At 41.8% G+C, this 20000-nt stretch overlaps 1 protein-coding gene, 1 long non-coding RNA gene, 1 pseudogene and 2 gene segments (V, D, J or C); 1 reads left to right on the top strand and 4 right to left on the bottom strand.

The window, feature by feature from the left end:
- Nucleotides 1–1213: 1213 nt before the first annotated feature.
- Nucleotides 1214–5485, bottom strand: LOC115179614 (receptor expression-enhancing protein 6-like). Its single transcript, XM_029741246.1, has 5 exons — nt 5162–5485; nt 2872–2965; nt 2607–2745; nt 2361–2529; nt 1214–2136 (listed from the first exon to the last, which is right to left on the bottom strand). The coding sequence occupies exons 1-5, from the start codon at nt 5277–5279 to the stop codon at nt 2099–2101; spliced, it is 558 nt and encodes a 185-aa protein (XP_029597106.1). The 5' UTR covers nt 5280–5485; the 3' UTR covers nt 1214–2098.
- A 2119-nt stretch (nt 5486–7604) lies between these two features.
- LOC115179471 (Ig lambda-2 chain C region-like) lies at nt 7605–8918 on the bottom strand. The segment is given in 2 exon segments: nt 7605–8109; nt 8623–8918. Coding segments are annotated over 2 exon segments (375 nt in total).
- A 1623-nt stretch (nt 8919–10541) lies between these two features.
- On the bottom strand, nt 10542–12325 carry LOC115179477 (uncharacterized). The gene is made up of 2 exons (XR_003872901.1): nt 12151–12325; nt 10542–11138 (listed from the first exon to the last, which is right to left on the bottom strand). It is a non-coding gene; the product is annotated as an uncharacterized LOC115179477 (long non-coding RNA).
- A 59-nt stretch (nt 12326–12384) lies between these two features.
- On the top strand, nt 12385–13640 carry LOC115179470 (immunoglobulin kappa variable 1-39-like; annotated as a pseudogene).
- Nucleotides 13641–19698: 6058 nt separating this feature from the next.
- LOC115179472 (Ig lambda-2 chain C region-like) overlaps nt 19699–20000 on the bottom strand; it is a 1125-nt gene continuing 823 nt past the window's right edge. Inside the window, 1 exon segment of the C gene segment in view lies at nt 19699–20000. This exon segment is cut by the window's right edge and continues 203 nt beyond it. Coding sequence covers nt 19884–20000 — 117 coding nt within the window.

Below are 20000 nucleotides of genomic sequence, written 5' to 3'. Positions count from 1 at the left end.
CTCACCATCCCCCGCTTAGGCGGCCACCAATCTGTGAGCCTAAGCGGGGGATGGTGAGAGAGGCAGAAAGTTAGGGAAGCAAGGATACAGACATAAAATGTAATGAGCCAGGATCCAACCACCAGTCCACACACTGACCCGCTCACCAGACCCCTCCGATCCATCCACTCCAATGTACTACCCTGCGATCACTCCGCCATTTATCATGGCTGTCACTCCTACCCTACTGAACTCCCTAATGTTTTACTGCTGTCTTAAGCCCATGTATTTCCCTGTAGCCTACTCTGTCTTGCCCCTTCAAGTTGTGTCAAAGTACACTCTGGATGTCTGCCGTTTCTGTTTTTGATTTCTTTGCTGTTTTTTATAGTATCATTTGAATTAAAAGCGTATTAAGACATGTTTAAATGCACTTTAAATAAATAGTGATTTGATCTGTATCTCTCCAGGACCAGGGCTGGAACTAAAGCCTGTAAAGAGTTTGTCTCCCTCTGTCAGTGAGTTAGAGTACTGCAAGGCCTACACACCACAGTCCCCCAGGGAAACTCAAGACCACACACACATATGCGTGCACAGCAAAGGCAGTCTCCGGAGTAAAGGAACAGCTGGGGAGAAAAGCCTCAGGGAAGAATGGAGAGACAGTACAGGACGAGTTAGCAGAGCATTGCATGTCTATCACCCCAATAGTCTGGCCTCTATGGTTTGATTAAAGGAAGTGCATTTAGACTTTTTCCAGGTTCCCACATTACTACACAAAACAGAGAGAAAACACCACACAGTCCCTGTGGCAGTGTGTATGTGTGGCCATTATCAGTCTGTCAGTTTAGTCAGACATTACACTCCCAGCATGGACACAAGAGCCATCCCATTCAGACTCCTCTGAGCGTGAACGTTCACCAAAACACATCCCAGATAATTTAACTTCCTGTATACCAGTAAATTGCTGTGCACAGGTCAACAGGGCATATCAACATCTTAGTACAGGGTTATTCCACTCCAGCCTTGATATATACAGTACTGCTGGTTGGCCTTTCTCCGTGGTCATTAAATTGATAACATAGGGTGTATGCCATACAGTAGGATCAATGTGTTAGCCATCTTTCCTAAATAGTCTAAAATAAATTCATATTTCAGAATTCCTAAAAAACTGAGAAAGGCATGGTGTAACGGACTCCAGTTGTGGAAAAGCGTGAACGGAGTACAGACGGCACATTACTCAAGTTCCAGTTTGATTTATTCATGAGAATAGAGACCGTACTAAACAAACAAACACTTTCCAGTTCAGTTTACATACATAAATAATCATTTTGTTCAGGCAAGGTGATGGAGTAAACATCTTTGGCACAGATCTGCAGACATTGTGGAGACATGCTACTGTATGCACTAATTACAAGAGACTGAAATTACATGGCTACTTTGTAGGAAATGACCCAGCTCAAAACAGCTCCATCAAAACATACCCCTAGCATCTACTCCCTAGACACTTCCATTAGCCCCTACCCCCTGGTAACATATTTCCCAATCCATTAATATAGGGACATTTTTGTTCTAGCCCAGCACTAACCCACCATCTGATTTAATGAATGTGGTGTGTTAGTGCTGGGGTAGGTCAAAGGGGAATAGGCTAAGGTTGGATTTGTGAAGTCAACGTGGCTCTGTCGAGAGAGTCCACTGATTCACAGACGTCTACACACATGGATTTCCTGGCAGTAGGCTACAGATTACATTAAGACATTCACATTGTTTAGAGGTCAGCTGGATTGTGTGGTGGCTACCCTAAGCTTCTGGTTGCATTCCAACCGGTCTTTAAAAACAGTCACGCTGCACAGATTATCAGATGCTACAATGCCTGGATTAGCGGAATCCCATCATATAAGATTGATACATACGACTGTTAAAAAGACAGATTAGAAAGCAGAAAATGCATTAGAGTGAAAAAAAATAAACAAGTCCCTTTTCTGTTTGCTGCAGGGTGGTCACCAGCCACTGATCACGTGACAGGGTCCATTACCTTCCATCATCATGGGACATTACACATGATGTGGTTCTGTGTGTTTAGTGGAGTCGAGGCGTCTGAGGCTTGTGGTCATACATCGGTCCGTCACTGGTTCTTGTCATTCTTGAGGGCCTGGTTGACAGCTGGAGAGAAAAACATTAGTTATTAGTTTGACTGACAGATCTGGTGACCTGTGTGTACAGCTAGATATACATTGTGGAGATGTGGGATAACTAAGTATCATACATATCATACATAAATTCATTTTCCTCGGCTGTGTTGGGGGAAAAAACGGAGGTGTGGGGAGCTGGGAATGTTGTTTCTGCATCTCCACAATAGAAATCTAACTTGTGTGTCTGTGTCTCACCTTCTTTAGTGACAGTATCAGCCATGTTCTTGGCCTTATCACTCAGATTGCTGACGACACTGTCCAGGGTGGCCTGGTGTCTGAGGAACACGGGACGGACCACACGGGAGTAGAGAATAGCAGAACCGTTCCACGTCACCGGAGCCATACACCACACCAGGAACAAACACTGGGAGAGGGGGATTGAGAGAGAGAGGGAGAATCATGATGTTTTGGCCTCCTGTATATTAAATGTTACACACACACCTTGCCAGCATAGTAGAAGGGGAACCAGGAGAGGAAGATGTCAGAGAAAGCTTCGGTGACACTGAAGAATCCGTAGACCACCCAGTAGGTCAACCACTGAGTGTCATCCTCTTTCTTCTTACTCTCTATGGCCTTGATTCTGATTGGACAACAGGACAAGTGATGAATGGAAATAATTAAAATAAATGTTTAACCTTTCACCTGGAGCATATGATGTGAGCATGACAACACCACTTTTTAGATATGTTCTTGAGGTGCTACTTACGAGAGGTACGCCGGGTAGACAAAGCCAATCAGGTTACAGAGGAGAGAGGCTCCATAGCCAAACGACAGATACAGACTGATCAGAGAGACCACACCTAGAGACAGAGAGAGATTCTTACCAGATATCTGTTCATCTGGAAACATTTCAAAGCATCTTCATATCATGATACATTTCTCTCTGTGTGTGTTAGAGGAGGATGTCGGATGAATAAACAGGACAAGACGTCGTGTGAAACTCAATTAAAACGCTGACAAATTCAACGTTGATGTACATAAGACACCTAGTGTAACCATGTGGAATATGAACCATGGAACAGGAGTGAGATTCCACAGATACTGGTCCACTCTAACCTAAACCAACAAACTAGCAACTACATCAACCTACAGCCGTGAACGTCACAGTCTGTCAAATTAATCCTTCACACATTTCAGTCAACGTACGTACAATGGATTCCCATGTAAAACAACTAGGCTAAATCTGAGTTTTAGAGCTGGACAGAGATAAGGAGAGAAGCAGCTGCTGCCTGCTATTGTAACCCTAGCTAGCAGGTAAACGGCTTGTGTTTGGTTTAGCGCCTGTTTGCATAGGGAAATCACTTAGACCTATGGCACCAGGCTTTTCCTCTGCAGGTTGTCTCATCAGTTATAGTCCAATACACCAATCGATCTAACCAAAAATCAATTCACCTCATGATCTTTAAGACCGACGACCAGTGTCAGTTATGTCAGAAGGCTTTATATGGTCATAAAACTATGATTTGGAAAAGCAACACTGGGGCACATCGAAATTATTCTCAAATGTGTCAATGGTGTTTTGTTAAATTCCTGATTTGGAGTGCATCCAGTGTTGGTCATCCACAAACATGCTGGCACTCCTCACATACGGACCGTGAAGCTACAGACAATCAAAAACCCATTCCCCCATAACAGAACAGAGACTGAATACCTTGCTATAAGAGTCCTTCATTGCCATGCTGCTTGAAGTAGCCAAGTCGCAGACTAAAGCCAAGTCGCAGACTAAAGCGGGTTACATTGGCAGACCTGTCAACCTTGGGAATTTCCCTGAGCCCTAGTTTGTACATGACACTAGTGCTAGGCAGCATTAATATAGTGACTAACCAGTGCGTTCCCCTTCCTCCACCCAACAGCTTAGACTGCCCAGTGGACAACGTCTGAATGCTGGGTGATGTGATCAGAGTCCCTCCACAGGCAGCGATAGTGCAGACAGAGTCCCTCTCTGACGTTGATGGAAGACCAATGGCCTGGGGTTCCTTCTCCAGAAGAGCTAAACTACACAGTATAGCCTACCGGAAACTTCTCTAAGCTCCCGGTACTGAACACACATTGGCCATAGAGAATCTCACACCAGACATTAAAAGTATTTCACTTCATACTTGACCAGACCAAGGCACACACACACATACATACATATATATATATATACACATACATATTCTCTATTTTGCATATTAGGTCCAGTTAGTTCAGTAGTGAACAGAAAGTCCATCTCAGCCCAATGTAAAATTCTGTTGATGCTCTCAGCACAATTCCTTAAACATCAGTACTGGCAGACCTTGTGTTAATAACACCTAAAAAAGGACAACATTACAACAACAGAACTAGCCTAGTCTCAGATATGTTTGTGCTCTTGTTAATGTCAACAATGAGTGAATGAGTAGGCATTATGGCACAAAGTCAGGCACAACAGCAGAACCTCTGAAGGAGCACAACTCAACTGAAGACAGCAGGTCACCCTAAAATCTGCCATCTCAACATAGCAGTTGGTATTTCTGTAGGAGGTATAAATACACCCCTTGGCTAGGGACCAGCTGCTAGCTAGACATTGGAAGCAGCTAAATCGACCGACCATTAACAGTGGATTAACTGCAGTCTAGGCCTCTCCGACCTTTGCTATTTCAAATGAGTCGTAAAGTAATTTTGTTGGCAGCCTAGGCCTATATGGTCATCAACAGTCACGTTAAAACAATATTTGGCCTGGTGACAGCGTTTGTTTCTGTGGTTTGTTTGTGTTAGGCCTAACTGGGCTCGTTTGCGTTACCGTTTATCAGCTACAACTGTTGCTGGTAGGTTAGTTCATGTAAAATGTCAGCTAAACAACTGTCATATGTGCTGACCTTGCCAAACCAGCCAACGTTGCAACTCGAGAAAGTATCCACTAGCGGCTAGACTAGCCGGTGAAGTTACAATGTTTCAACATTGACATAGAGAAACATTATAACCGAGCAACAATTAAGTCCTACATTGCAAGTGGACTTAATATTAACTATTACCTGAGGCGACATATTTTTTCTGTATCCCAGTTTTCTCCTCCACCGTAGCTAGGAGATCTGTCACAAAGTTATTTTCATTCAACAAAGCCTCATAGCGGTTATGAAGATGGGCAAACATTGTTTTAGTGCCGCCGTGTTGAACTTGTTGATTTTTGGATGCGTAGCCTACACAAACACAAATCCAACCAAAATGTCACGGTCAATTAGCAAACGAAACACGTTGAAACTGTAACCATATGAAATAATTTCCACACGGAATCATCAAGCTGTTGGGAATATGATTCCGGGAGAAGCGAGCGAGCGAGAGGGAGGAGTTTAATTAAGGTACAACCAATCAGAAAACGACCTCGTTGAAGCAACAGGTGAGGAAATAAACGTTTTATTGCCGGAAGTAAAGTTCAGTTAACCATTACGCTACTGTTATCTAGGTGAGTGGTGGCGTTTATACTTTTCTGTTATTGATAGGGCCATGTGTTTTGGACTACCATGTCATGTGACCTAGATTTCAACATTTATTTGAAGCCTTTTCCATAAATGAGAGTTAGACCAAAAATGAAAGCAATTGTTTGAGGATGGTGCTGGACCATCTGGCATAAAAAGTAAAGGGGACAGTTTGATGAAAAAGCTTTAAACAAAGGTTAAAATCCAGGTCATGTGACATGATTGTCCTAAACACAGGGCCCTAGTCATTGCACATCTATCTAGTTATTTATGTCAAAAAGCAATAAAAGAGCTTACAGGCCCAGTCTGGATTCTACAAACAGCTGACGCTGAGCCTGCCACTGTTTGACAAATAACTGTATTCTCTGTCTGAACTGAACTTCAGCATGACTCCATTTTAGCACAAGAGGGCGCCATCAACCTGCAAATATGAAAGTCATCACTTTACAGCAGTTAGTAAGGCTCCAGTTAGGCTAGGCATCACCTGTAGACCTACTCATTTGTGCAGTCTTTTGGATCCTGGCTATTAACATTTGAGGAATGGTATACCAGCGGGAGGTTCATCCTGAAATCAAATATAATTTGGGCTCAGCTTGACACAACACTTTGGATGTAATATAATGTCTGACACATGTTTTTATTTGGTGGTGAACCTACCCTTTAATACATGATTTAGTTATCCTCCTATAATTGACCCCTAGAATGGAATGACTCACAGCTAACAGCAAAATAACAGATATAAAAGTTATCTCTCTGTAACCTCTCTCAATCTGTCTCTCTGTCTCCTCTCTCTCTTTCACACCCAGCAGGTGTGTTTGCCTATAGAGCGGTGTATTGCATAGCTGTCGAGCCTCACTGCCCCTGACACTAAGACTGCAGTGTTATCATCGTTGTGTCCACACAGTCTTCTTTAGAGCCACAGATGATGAAGATGCTGATCATGCCGGGGTTCCTCCTGACTCAGGGTGAGAAACTCTCAGCATCTCTCATTGTTGTCTACTGCTTTTAACAGGTTTTAATGGGCTTCTATATGTTTGCACATGGAACACGATTCCAATGCCTTTATTTGGATTATTGTAACTACTCAAAGCTAATTACCCACTGTTTCCATTTCAGAGTCATCTGCACAACATGTCCTGAATCAAGCTGATGAACTGAAGTCTGTTCGTCTGGGAGACAGAGTGTCTATCAGTGCTGTTGCAAGTTCAACCAGTATTGATGATGACATGAGCTGGTACCTGCTGAAACCTGGACAGGCTCCTAAACTCCTCATCTATACAGTAAATACCCTTCAGTCTGGAACACCATCTAGATTCAGTGGCAGTAGATCAGGTACTGAGTACACTCTAACAATCACTGGTTTCCAAGCTGAAGATGCAGGAGATTGCTATGGTATGGGTGTATATGGCGCCCCAGAGCGTTTCACACAGTGATTTAGAGTCGTACAAAAACCTCCCTCAGTCAGACTGCACAGAGACTATACTGCTGCAGCTGGGACCTACTGCAGGTGTTGAGGAACAACAGACTATGACATGAAACACTGGTTCACTGAACACACAACTCAGGTCCTGGTTATATGACATCACCAAGCATAAATCACCACTACTTCACCACCAATGGTCAGATAATGTGGTTCCCAGAATAGAGCACCTCTGTCCCCAGATATTCATAACCACCACGCTACCTCCATAAAGAAAATCTGGTTACAACTCACAAATTCATCTCAAATTCACCAAATAGTTTAGTCCCAATCAAAACCAACAGCTATATCCCATAACCCCCTCCCATGTTTATAATGGTAAGATGATGTGGTTCTGCTCCTGTCCCCAGATATTCACTGTCCCCAGGGGGTCTACCCACTACCCATCCTCCCTCACCCTCCCTCACCCCTACCAACCTTCTGATGTTCATGTTGTTACAGAGCAGTTTAGTCTTTGTTTAACAACCACAAGTCCACAGATATTCACTTCTATTTCTTTACATAATAAAAATCAGGGACACCTTGTTTGACATGAATACAAAGTATTTTATTTTGTTAACATTTCCAATCTAAAAGCAGAAACAATAAAACACAGGTACAGATTTAAAGATGCAGAATCCCAAGTTGATGACCAGAGCTGAAGCTCTAGATAGATATTTAGAATGATAGAATGACAGATAGGTAGGTGTTCTCTGTGTACAGGGTGTCTACTGGGAGCAGTGGTGTGGCTCCAGTGTGTGAGTGATGGGGGTCTGGTCCTTTAGGGAGGCCTCACAGGTGACTGAGCCAGCCTTCCTCCACTGGTCAGTGGGGAGAGTGAGGCTGCTGCTCCAGCTGTAGTGACCGTCCTTCTCCAGGACCTCCAGGCTCTGGCTGCCCTGCAAGGCCCCCCTGGCCCCCAGCCTCCAACCCAGCTTCCAGCCCCCCGGGAAGCCCCTGTGGGCCAGGCACACTAGGGCCACATTCCCCTGGTCCTGCTCCTCACTGGAGGGAAGTAGAACGGTCAGGGAGGGAGGTACCACACCCACTAGGAGAGAGAGGATGAGAGGGAAAGGAGAGATGACATGTAAGGGTTAAACTGGACAAGAACCTTGAAGAACTTTCAACAACTTTAATATGAAGATACAAATATGATATTCGTATTGTATAATATAGTCTGTGAACATGGCAAGTTATCTATAAATATTAATTACAAACTCTTTTACTTCCCTCCAATATCATTGATGAAGCATGACCACACACTACAGTCAGTGATGTGTTAAAGTACAGTACAGAAATGAAACTTACATGCTTACAATATAAAATGTTTAACAATGCTGCGGAACTGTTTTTGTGTTTTTAAAGACATTGAACACATCAAACTATTATTTTTTGGTATCTTACGTTTTTGTCCTTGAATGATCATTAGAGTATGTGGAAACATTGCAATTATTATAATCAAATAAATTGAACATTCAAAACTACAACTTTTTCTTTTTTTTGTGACTTTATAAATGTTCAATTGAACGTATTATAATTAGGATGAATCTCTTGTACTTACAGTCAACGATGAGTTTGGTGCCGCCACCGAAAGTGTACCACAGTGATACAGTCATACAAAAACCCACTGCACTTTACACACACCAGTAAATCTCTACACAACACACATTCAACCCTACCACTGATTGTCTGTCAAAACACCACATACATGTCATAACTTTCAAATTAATTTATTTTTGATATTTTTGATTATTACTTTTTGCTGATTTCCCCCCTGACTATAAAATATAAATGTTGGAGATGTCAAATATCTCTGACAAACTCACTAAGTACACAAAGCAGCCATATAGAAAAGAAATACACTTGGATTGAATAAAAACACTTACATGTAAATAAATATTATGGTAAACTACAGGCCTTCTAAAGATTTAAGTAAGCTATTTCCTTCCATGTTTAATATTATTATTGTGTTGCATTAACAGTTTCATCATCTCTCCTGAGGTAGGGTGTTTCCATAGAGGAGGTGCTTTGCATTGGCAGCTCATGCTTCAGTGCTCTGGAAGTGTTTATAGCCCTGAGGATTTTAGACATCATGACTGAGATCTGTCTTGACACTTCAGTACTTCAGTGTTATCATTGTTGGGTCCAGTCTGTTGTCTTCTCAGAGCCACAGACGATGATGAACATGATGAAGATGATATCACTGATTCCCATGCTGACCACTCTGGGGTTCCTGATTCAGGGTGAGAAAGTCTGCTCTCTGACCTTTCTGAACTGCCGTCTTCAGAGAGCATCTGTTAAGAAACAGAGAAGTTTTGAGAACAGGAGTTTGAGAAGCCTTTCTGATACTGCTTGTACATGGTGAGAGATTACTGTTATTTTATATGGATTCTTATGACTTGTTCTCCACCTCTCATTTCCAGAATCGTCTGCTGGAGTTGTGACTCAGTCTCCTACTGTCAAGTCTGTTAGTCTGGGAGAGACTGTATATCTGAGCTGCACAGCCAGTAAGGGGGTGGGTAATGACCTGAGCTGGTACCTGCAGAAACCTGGACAGTCCCCTCAACTCCTCTTCTATAAAATAAGTCAACGTCAGTCTGAAACTCCTGGTCATTTCAGTAGCAGTGGATCTAAACCAGATTTTACTCTGACCATCAGTGTAGTCCAGGCTGAGGATGTAGGAGATTACTACTGCATGGGTTCGTACACTGATGGGAACACACAGTGATTTAGAGTCGTACTAAAACCTCCCTCAGTCAGACTGCACAGAGACTGTACTGCTGCAGCTGGGACCTACTGCAGGTGCTGAGGAACAACAGACCATTACATGAAACACTGGTTCACTGAACACACAGCGTTAGACAGTCCCACACCAGGACAACGTTACTCTGGTTACACATCACAGGAGCATAGTTCACCAAACCACTTCCTCTACACAACCATAACCTTTACTACACCCCCATATAGAAGACACCACACCATTGACCTTCACCTCTGGAGTGTTCAGATTATATATTAATTGTGTAGAACAGACATCATTATTTGTCAATTTTGAGTGTTATTTCTATTCATTGTATTTCTATCTTTAATGTTCTAAACGTTTCATCTCACTGAATGCAGCCCTGATTTGCATGGTCAGGGTGGGATGGTTTTACTTCTGCTAGAATAGAAAGGTTCTGTCCCCAGGGGGTCAGAGAGAGAGACAGAGAGACAGAGAGAGAGAGAGAGAGAGAGAGAGAAAGAAAGACAGAGAGACAGAAAGAGAGAGAGAGAGAGAGAGACAGAGAGAGAGAGACAGAAAGAGAGAGTGAGAGAGATTGAAACAGCAGAGCACACATTCAACAAATAGTCACTACAGGACACGTCATACTGTAGCTTACTCACATTAGGAAGAGAAATATAGATCTGACATAGAATTAGACCTAGCTGTAGCTACATTTCCATTTGTTGTCACAGTAAATCAATGAGTCAACTAATCCATCATGTTATTTTCCTAATCCAACTTTATTAGAACTGAGGCAGACAGCAACATCACAGTAACAGTCTGAGTACAGAACACACAGAAGCCTCCTGTACTCTATACAATACACATTAGTCCCCATGTTGTCAACTCTTCAGCAGTACTAGAGTTTACTCAGTAAACTACTCTAACACTCTAACACACTACTACTGCTCCAACCAGGCCTCAGACCAGAGCCTCGACTACTCCTGCTTCCCCAGACAGAGCTCTCCTGTTGTGGGCCTCCTCCAGTAGGCCCTAGCCCAGACACTGGCTCCTACGAAGGGGGGAGGCCTGGGTGTGTTGGAAGTGGGAGACCCTGCAGGTGTAGAGCTCTCCCTGCTCCCAGCCTGCCTTGCTCAGGGTCAGGGTGCTGCTGCGTCTGTAAAGGCCTTCCTTCTCTTGTTCTGGACTGGTCACGACCCCCTGGCTCACCTCCAGCCCGTCCACCTCCCAGCTCACCAGCGCCCCCTGAGGGGAGTAGCCAGTCAGCAGGCAGGCCAGTGAGGCAGAGCCCCCAGAGAGCTGCTCAGAGGAGGGGGGGAGCAGAAACACTGTGGGACTGACAGTAGGACCAGCTGGAGAGAAGAGAACGTTTTAATATTACATTCCAGAGGAGAGAGAAATAGAGTGCTCTATAAAGTATATAACTTATTAAGGTTCACAGAGAACACAACACCTCACAACTCAACAACAAATACATCAATGCACAATAAAGTACATCACTGTTGCTGAGTTTTTATTTATCCATGTATTTTCATTTATATTTGCTGTACTAGGGACAAAGACCCCCTTCATTAAGGATCTTATCGCTCAATAACACTGCTAAAAGCATATATTAAGTAACTTTATACTGTGTTGTGGTGCACCTTCCGTGTCCCTTACTTCAATAAAGCGTTTGTGGCGTTTAAAGGGCAGTCTGCTGTTAAAACAACAAGAAAGTGGGCACCCCGCCATTGTTTTTGGTAAACAGCTGAGGGATGGGGCTGGAGAAATTGAACCTCTCTCAAGTTCATAGACAGAACTATGGATGAAAGGACTGACCATCAATAAGTTACACATTGTAATTTCAACCACGTTTTGAAGCTAGAGTATTACATTGTTCACAAACAATTTAGTAAAACATGATTCTATTTAGGGTTCTGATAAGAGTATGGCAGTTGAACTAAGCTCATGAGGCATATATAAAAATATATATATATTACTCAAGAATCAAAAGGTATATATAATTAATTTAAAAGTCCCAAAATGTATGTAGCAATCACAGATTGCCCAATTTAAAGTCAGTCCACTTCACAATAATATCCGACAGTAAAAGGAACCAGAAGGTTTGTTGTTATACTAACAACATTCACTGTGTAATTCACGTGTCATAGCAGAGAACTTAACTTTTGTATAACTTGCTCAAAGACAGGTTGCTTGGCTGCACAACTGAAAGTCTCCCACAGACTGTAGCTAACAGTTTTCATTCTAAAATAAATACTAATATTGGGGTTTCCTTTACAGAGTTGGAGTCTTAAAATATCTGGTGTTCAGTATTTCTATATTCTGTAGTGTTTTGTAAGAAGTAGTAAAGGACAAAACACTTACTTTTCAGCAGCAGTTTGGTTCCTCCACCGAACGTGTTCCACAGTGATTCAGTCTAGTTAAGACGCTTTACAAAAACCTCCTTCACACAAGAGTGAGCCCATTCTGCACTAACAGAACCACTCATATAGCTCCACACAGCTTTGTAGAGCTTTACAATACTCATAAAGCATAACACAGCTTTACATACAATTTCACTATTTTAAACTCTTTACATAGGAAATATATAGCAAGTAATACTCATGTTTTATCATTTACATTTACATGACATTTGAGTCAGTTAGCAAACATTCTCATCCAGAGAATCTATGTGCATTCATCTTAAGGTAACTAGATGAGACAACCACAATAATTAAGCACGTCATGTACCTATATAGTATACTGATTAATGAAGTCTCTGACTTGAGCCTCCTTAAGGTCTCTTCACCCAAATTCACTGCAAAATGTTTTTTCAGTCAATGATGTCATATGTTATCATAACGCATATGGCAGAGTGAAACATTGTCATTTACGACAAATATCAATATTGACAATTGTGGCATTTTACTGTCAACAACAGAAATATAAATCATTTCACATGATCATTATTTGCAGTTTATTATTCTGTCCTGAGGTAGGGTGTTTCCATAGAGGAGGTGCTTTGCATTGGCAGCTCATGCTTCAGTGGTCTGGAAGTGTTTATAGCCCTGAGAGTTTCACACTGCAGGACTGAGATCTGTCCTTCAACACAACAGAAACCAGGACAACCATGACTCTGATCACCATCTTCATCTGGACACTGATCTGCTGCTGCCTCAAAGGTCTGTTGTTTTATAACTCTTACAATGGAAAAATACATATTGTTCTGTTATTTATGATCTGTTATTTATACTCGTTGATCAATTCATATTTTTCCTCTTCAGGATCCAGAGGTCAGGTGACTGTGACTCAGCCTCCTGTAGTGACATTTTCTCCAGGAGACCCCGTCACTCTGACCTGTACAACCAACCCTAAGTGTACAAATACAGTGATGGAGATGAAGCCTTGTCCTGGTATCAACAGAGACCTGGAGAAGCTCCCAAACTCCTGATAAGATATGTAAAGAAACTGCTAAATGGGATTCCTGCTAGATTCAGTGGCAGTGGGTCTGAGAGGGACTTCACTCTGACCATCAGTGGAGTCCAGGCTGAAGATGCTGCAGTTTACTACTGTCAGAGTCGTCACAGTGGTGTGATCACACAGTGATTTACAGCCGTACAAAAACCTCCTGTACAAAATGACAAACATCACTGGTCCATTGAACACAGAACTAAGGGTCTTGTTATATGACATCACAAAGTATAACCACTTTACTAACTCACAGAAATAATGGTTACAAACTAGTTTCATAACCCTCCCTTCCTCCCATGTCTACAAATGTCCTCTATTTCAGGAAGATGCCGGTAAAATAGTCCCATAGAGGATGAATAATCTGTATCATGTCAACATAAAATTGTGTGTAGCAAAAAAATCATAAGTATTGGTGTGCCTCAACATGCACAGCTGGCCAACACTTCAGGGGAGCAGAATAGTGTGTGTGTGTGTGTGTGTGTGTGTGTGTGTGTATGTGTATGTGTGTGTGTGTGTGTGTGTGTGTGTGTGTGTGTGTGTGTGTGTGTGTGTGTGTGTGTGTGTGTGTGTGTGTGTGTGTGTGTGTGTGTGTGTGTTTTCATGTGTATGTGACAGAGAGAGAGTGCTGTGAAACAGAAACTTAGATTTGCGTGGCCCCTCTCCCAGAATAGAGCAGTACACTCCCCAGATGTTCCCCCATCCTTAACATCCTTAACACGGTACCAGAGCTAGAACAGAGGAGGTTGGACAGTGGACACCAGACAGACTGGCAGAGGTCAAATATCAAATCAGAGATCAGATATCAGTCACAGGTCATCTGGGGAGACAAGTCAGTTCACTTGTCTTGTGGTGTGGTGTGGTGTGGAAAGGGTTGGGCACCGGAAGTCAGCCAGACTGGTTGAGTTCAAAGGTTAAAAGGTCAGAGGTGGTGACGTACCGTAGTTTGGCAGGCCCTCGTCAAGGGGAGGTGGGGGCTACCTTCCTACAATTCTACACATTGTGCAATGAGGAAGAGAGGAAATGTTGCTGTTTTAAAGCTAATTTCCTGCAATTCTACACATACAGCGCCACAGAAAGTATTCAGACCCTTGGATTTCTTCACATTTTATTGTGTAACAAAGTGGGATTAAGATTTTTTTAAATCCAACTAAAATATAATCATTGCGTAAGTATTCAGCCCCTTTGTTTAGTCAAGCCTAAATTAGTTCAGGAGTAAAATCTGGCTTAACAAATCACATAATAAGATACATGGACTCACTCTGTGTTACATAATAGGAGTTGACAAGAACTTGGAATTACTATCCCTTCCTCTGTCCCTCGTATCCAGAGTGACTTACAGGAGCAATTAGGGTTAAGTGCCTTGCACAAGGGCACATTGACAGAATTTTCACCTAGTCAGATAGGGGATTTGAACCAGCAACCTTTCAGTTAATGGCCCAATAGTTTAAAGTGCCAGGCTACCTGACTCCCATCTGCAAGGCCACTCAGTCAAGTCTTGAATTTAATGCACAGATTCAACTGCAAAGACCAGTGATTTTTTCTAAAGCCTCATGAAGAAGGGCAGTGATTGGTAGATGGGTAACAATAACAAATCAGACATTGAATATCTCTTTAAGCATGGTCAAATTAATAATGATGCTGTGGATGATGTATTAAACCACCCAGACACCTCAAAGATCCAGTCATCCAGTTTATCCTGAACTGAGCTGCAGGACAGGAAGGAAACTGCTCAGGGATTTTACCATCAGGAAACTGAGGATGGATCAACAACATTGTAGTGACTCCACAATAATGACCTAAATGACAGAGTGAAAAGAAGAATACAAATATAGACAATAAAAATATTCCAAAACATGCATCTTGTATGCAACAAGGCACTATAGTAACACTGCAAAAAGAACACACCAAAGGAATACACTTTTTGGCCTAAATGTTTGGAGCAAATCCATCACAACACTGAGTAACTGCCTCCTTATTTTCAAGCATGGTGGTGGCTGCATCATGGTATGGGGATGCTTGACATTGACAAATACTGGGGGGGTTTTCAGGATACAGAGAAGCGGAATGGAGATAAGGACAGGTAAAATCCTATAGGAAAACCTGCTTCAGTCTGCTTTACACCAGAGACTGGGAGAGGAATTCACCTTTCAGCAGGACAAGAACCTAAAACACGAGGACAAATCTACACTGGATTTACTTACCAAGAAGACAATGAATGTTCCTGAATGCCCAAGTTACAGTTTTGACTTAAATCTGATTGAAAATCTATGGCAAGTTTTGAAAATTGCTGTATAGCCATGATACCACAACATCTTGACAGAGTTTGAAGAATTTTGAAAAGGAAAATGGGCAAATATTGCACAATGCAGGTGTGTAAAGTTCTTCGAGACTTACCTAAGAAGACTCACAGGTGTAATCGATGCCAAAGGTGTTTGTAACATGTATTGGCTCAGGCAGCTGAATACTTATGCAACGACTATATTTTTGTTTTTAAATTGTATCAATCTTTACAAAATATAAACATGTTCTACCACTTTGTGTAGATTGTTGACAACAAAATGTATATTAAATCAATTTTAATGTCAATTTGTAATACAATAAAAAGTGAAGAAATCCAAGGGGTCTGAATACTTTTGCAAGGCACTGTATTGCCATGGGGCAGGGAGAAGAATGTGCAGTTTTATGATCTCATGCTATTCAACACATTTTGCAATAAGGCTGGATTCATGTTTTATTTATTAAAGTTAGTTTCCTGCAATCCTACACATATTACCATGGGGCAGAGATAAACATTTGCAGTTTTACAGATAATCTCATGCTATTATACACAATTTGCAATGACGCTGAGAGAATTTGTCATTTTGAAATAATTTCCAGTAATTCTAAACATTTATGCCACGGGTTGTGATGTGTTTATATCCTATCTGAGGAGGGTGGGGTGACCATATAGCTTGGTTCAAAATATAATGGTTAAGACAAGGGGATTCTAATATCCCATAACTCTTTGCAATTCATGGGACCAGCGTTGCTAGTTAGCAATGGCGCTAGTAGTTGTCAATGGTCCCATGAATTTGTTTACGCTTCCGCATGGAATTACTTCACTGTCTTAAACTTTCCATCTTCAACCTAGCCAATAGAGATCCTATTAAATTACTAGAAGGGTTACGTCATAAACCCTCAAAGTTCCAGAATGGGATGAAAATGCTGCCGTTGTGGTCAGGGAGAAATCCAAACCATTCTAATTGGAATTAATGATAGTAGAGGTATAGTCCTGTTTTTACTTATGCAGGAAAATTAATGTAAGTTGTGTGATGTAATGGACATTGCGTAATAGATTTTCTGTCAACCTAAAATATTGTCATATAGTCATAAATACAGTTTATATGGGTTTAATACAACATTTCTGCATAAATAGCCTCTAAAGTATATATTTAAACAAAATATATGTAAACAAAACGAAAGCTGAGAGTTCTATTATATGATACAATATCAGTACAACTTGTCTAAGTCATATCATCTACTGATTTCAGACAATGTATTGCTGTGAATTGACTGCATTTTTAAATGGAATGTTGGTATATTGGCAATTAATGTGAATGTCACGTCCTGACCATAGTAAGCTGTTATTTTCTATTGTAGAGTAGGTCAGGGCGTGACGGGGGATTTCTAGTTTTGTTTTTCTATGTTGCTATGTTCTAGTTTTGTATTTCTATGTTGGGAAGTTCTAGTTTTTGTATTTCTATGTTGGGCTTTGTTTGAGATGATCTCCAATTAGAGGCAGCTGGTCATCGTTGTCTCTAATTGGAGGTCATACTTAAGTTGGTGTTTGTCCCACCTGGGTTTGTGGGAGATTCATTTTGAGTCAGTGTATGTTTCACCCATGCGTCACGGTTTGTTGTTTTTTTGTCATTCAGTTTATTTATGTATTGCATAGTTTCACAGTGTAAATAAAATGTGGAACAACACACACGCTGCACTTTGGTCCTCTCCTCTCTACGACAGCCGTGACAGTGAACAATTAATCCAATCATTCCTCTTAAACTGTCTGGCTAGCTAGCTAATAAACATACAGTGCAGATACATTCTTCAAATGTAGAATTTTAAACAATATCTTATCACAACTCTGGCAAACCATGGTTGACCAACTCCCTGACCAAAATGGCTGACCTTTATCGCTTCGTAAGATGGTTCATGTCATAGAGAATGATAGAGGCCTCTAGTGGTTAAAACAATGTTTTAGCATGGGCAGCGCCATGGAGGGCTTCCACCAAACTTCTGCCATTTTAAAGTAGTCAAAGTACTCAACTGGGTGGCAATTCCTGAATGGCATTGCCCATGCTATCACGGCACAAACAGAAAAATGAGTCCTCTGTCTGTCTGTGTGGTGCATGTCCGTTCAAGTGAAACTTCCCAGTCGGAACTCCTAACTTTTGATAACTCTGACAGCATGTGTACATCCCACTAGTTAAAGTAACAACCAATGAAATTCACTTTTTATTACCAGCAGTCAAATTCAGTTAACCAATATGCTACTAATATCTGGTGATGTTGATACTGTTCTGTCATTGTACACCTATCTAGTTATTTATTTACAAAAAGCAATAAACAGTTTGCAGGCCCAGTCTGTAATTCCACCAACAGCCTGACCCTGCCACTGTTTGACTAATAACTATTTATTCTGAACCTGAACTGATCTTCAGGGTGACGCCATTCTGGCACAAGAGGCCGCCAACAAGCTGAAACTATCAGAGCCATAGATTTACTGTAGATAGTAAGGCTCCAGTAAGCATCACCTGTCTCCATTGGTCTAGTCTTGGATCCTGTCTATTAACATGTGAAGAATGTTACACCAGTGGAAGGTTCATCCTGAAATCAAATAACATTTGGGCTCAGCTTGACATAACTCTCTTTCAATGTAATATAATGTCCAACACATGTTTTTATTTGGGGGTGAACCTACCCTTTAATACACAGTTTAGTTGTCCTCCTATAGTTGACCGTTAGATTGGAACGACTCACAACAGCAAAAGAATAATAAAATAAGTATCTCTCTATCTGTTTCTTTATTTTCCTTCTGTGTCTCTCTTGCTATTGCTCTCTCTCTCTTTCTCTCTCTCTCTCTCTTTTTCTCTCTCTCTCTCTCTCTCTCTCTCTTTCCCTCTCTCTCTCTGTTTCTCTCTATTTGTTTCTCTCTCTCTCTCTCTCTCTCTCTCTCTCTCTCTCTCCCTCCCTCATACCCAGCAGGTGTGTGATTAATAATAGAGTGCTGTTTTGCATAGTTGTTGAGCCTCACTGCTCCTGACACTTTAAGACTTCAGTGTTATCAGCATTGGGTCCAGTCTGCTCACTCCTCTCAGAGTCATAGATTATGATGAAGATGATGAAGATGATATCACTGATTCCACTGCTGATTACGCTGGGGTTTCTGACTCAGGGTGAGAAACTCTCAACATTCTCCCTGTGGTCTACTGGTTTTTACAGGAGCTTGTACATGTTTGTCCATGGAAAACGTTTTCAATGCCTTATAAGTTGATTTTCAAGACAACTCAAAGTAAATTTTTCCGTTTCAATTTCAGCGTCATCTGCACAACGTGTCCTGAATCAAGCTGATGAACTGAAGTCTGTTCGTCTGGGAGACAGAGTGTCTATCAGTGCTGTTGCAAGTTCAACCGGTATTGATGATGACATGAGCTGGTACCTGCTGAAACCTGGACAGGCTCCTAAACTCCTCATCTATACAGTAAATACCCTTCAGTCTGGAACACCATCTAGATTCAGTGGCAGTAGATCAGGTACTGAGTACACTCTAACAATCACTGATGTCCAAGCTGAAGATGCAGGAGATTACTATGGTATGGGTAATTTTGGCGCCCCAGAGCGTTTCACACAGTGATTTAGAGTCGTACAAAAACCTCCCTCAGTCAGACTGCACAGAGACTGTACTGCTGCAGCTGGGACCTACTGCAGGTGTTGAGGAACAACAGACTATGACATGAAACACTGGTTCACTGAACACACAACTCAGGTCCTGGTTATATGACATCACCAAGCATAAATCACCACCACTTTACCACCAATGGTCAGATAATGTGGTTCCCAGAATAGAGCACCTCTGTCCCCAGATATTCATAACCACCACGCTACCTCCATAAAGAAAATCTGGTTACAACTCACAAATTCATCTCAAATTCACCAAATAGTTTAGTCCCAATCAAAACCAACAGCTATATTCCATAAACCCCTCCCATGTTTATAATGGTAAGATGATGTGGTTCTGCTCCTGTCCCCAGATATTCACTGTCCCCAGGGGGTCTACCCACTACCCATCCTCCCTCACCCTCCCTCACCCCTACCAACCTTCTGATGTTCATGTTGTTACAGAGCAGTTTTGTCTTTGTTTAACAACCACAAGTCCACAGATATTCACTTCTATTTCTTAACATAATAAAAATCAGGGACACCTTGTTTGACATGAATACAAAGTATTTTATTTTGTTAACATTTCCAATCTAAAAGCAGAAACAATAAAACACAGGTACAGATTTAAAGATGCAGAATCCCAAGTTGATGACCAGAGATGAAGCTCTAGATAGATATTTACAATGATAGAATGACAGATAGGTAGGTGTTCTCTGTGTACAGGGTGTCTACTGGGAGCAGTGGTGTGGCTCCAGTGTGTGAGTGATGGGGGTCTGGTCCTTTAGGGAGGCCTCACAGGTGACTGAGCCAGACTTCCTCCACTGGTCAGTGGGGAGAGTGAGGCT

The sequence above is a fragment of the Salmo trutta genome, chromosome 39 (assembly GCF_901001165.1).
Source record: "Salmo trutta chromosome 39, fSalTru1.1, whole genome shotgun sequence".
NCBI lineage: Eukaryota > Metazoa > Chordata > Actinopteri > Salmoniformes > Salmonidae > Salmo > Salmo trutta.
The sequence above is the reverse complement of the archived record's forward strand: the minus strand, read 5'-3'. Positions and strand labels throughout refer to the sequence as shown.

What these genes read in the sequence shown, in the direction of transcription:
- LOC115179614 (XM_029741246.1), bottom strand. Translation starts at nt 5,279, where the DNA reads ATGTTTGCCCATCTTCATAACCGCTATGAGGCTTTGTTGAATGAAAAT. An exon ending in GAAAAAATATGTCGCCTCAG is followed by an intron (nt 2,966 to 5,161) that starts GTAATAGTTAAT and finishes CTCTGTCTCTAG; the next exon opens with GTGTGGTCTCTCTGATCAGT. An exon ending in GTCTACCCGGCGTACCTCTC is followed by an intron (nt 2,746 to 2,871) that starts GTAAGTAGCACC and finishes TTGTCCAATCAG; the next exon opens with AATCAAGGCCATAGAGAGTA.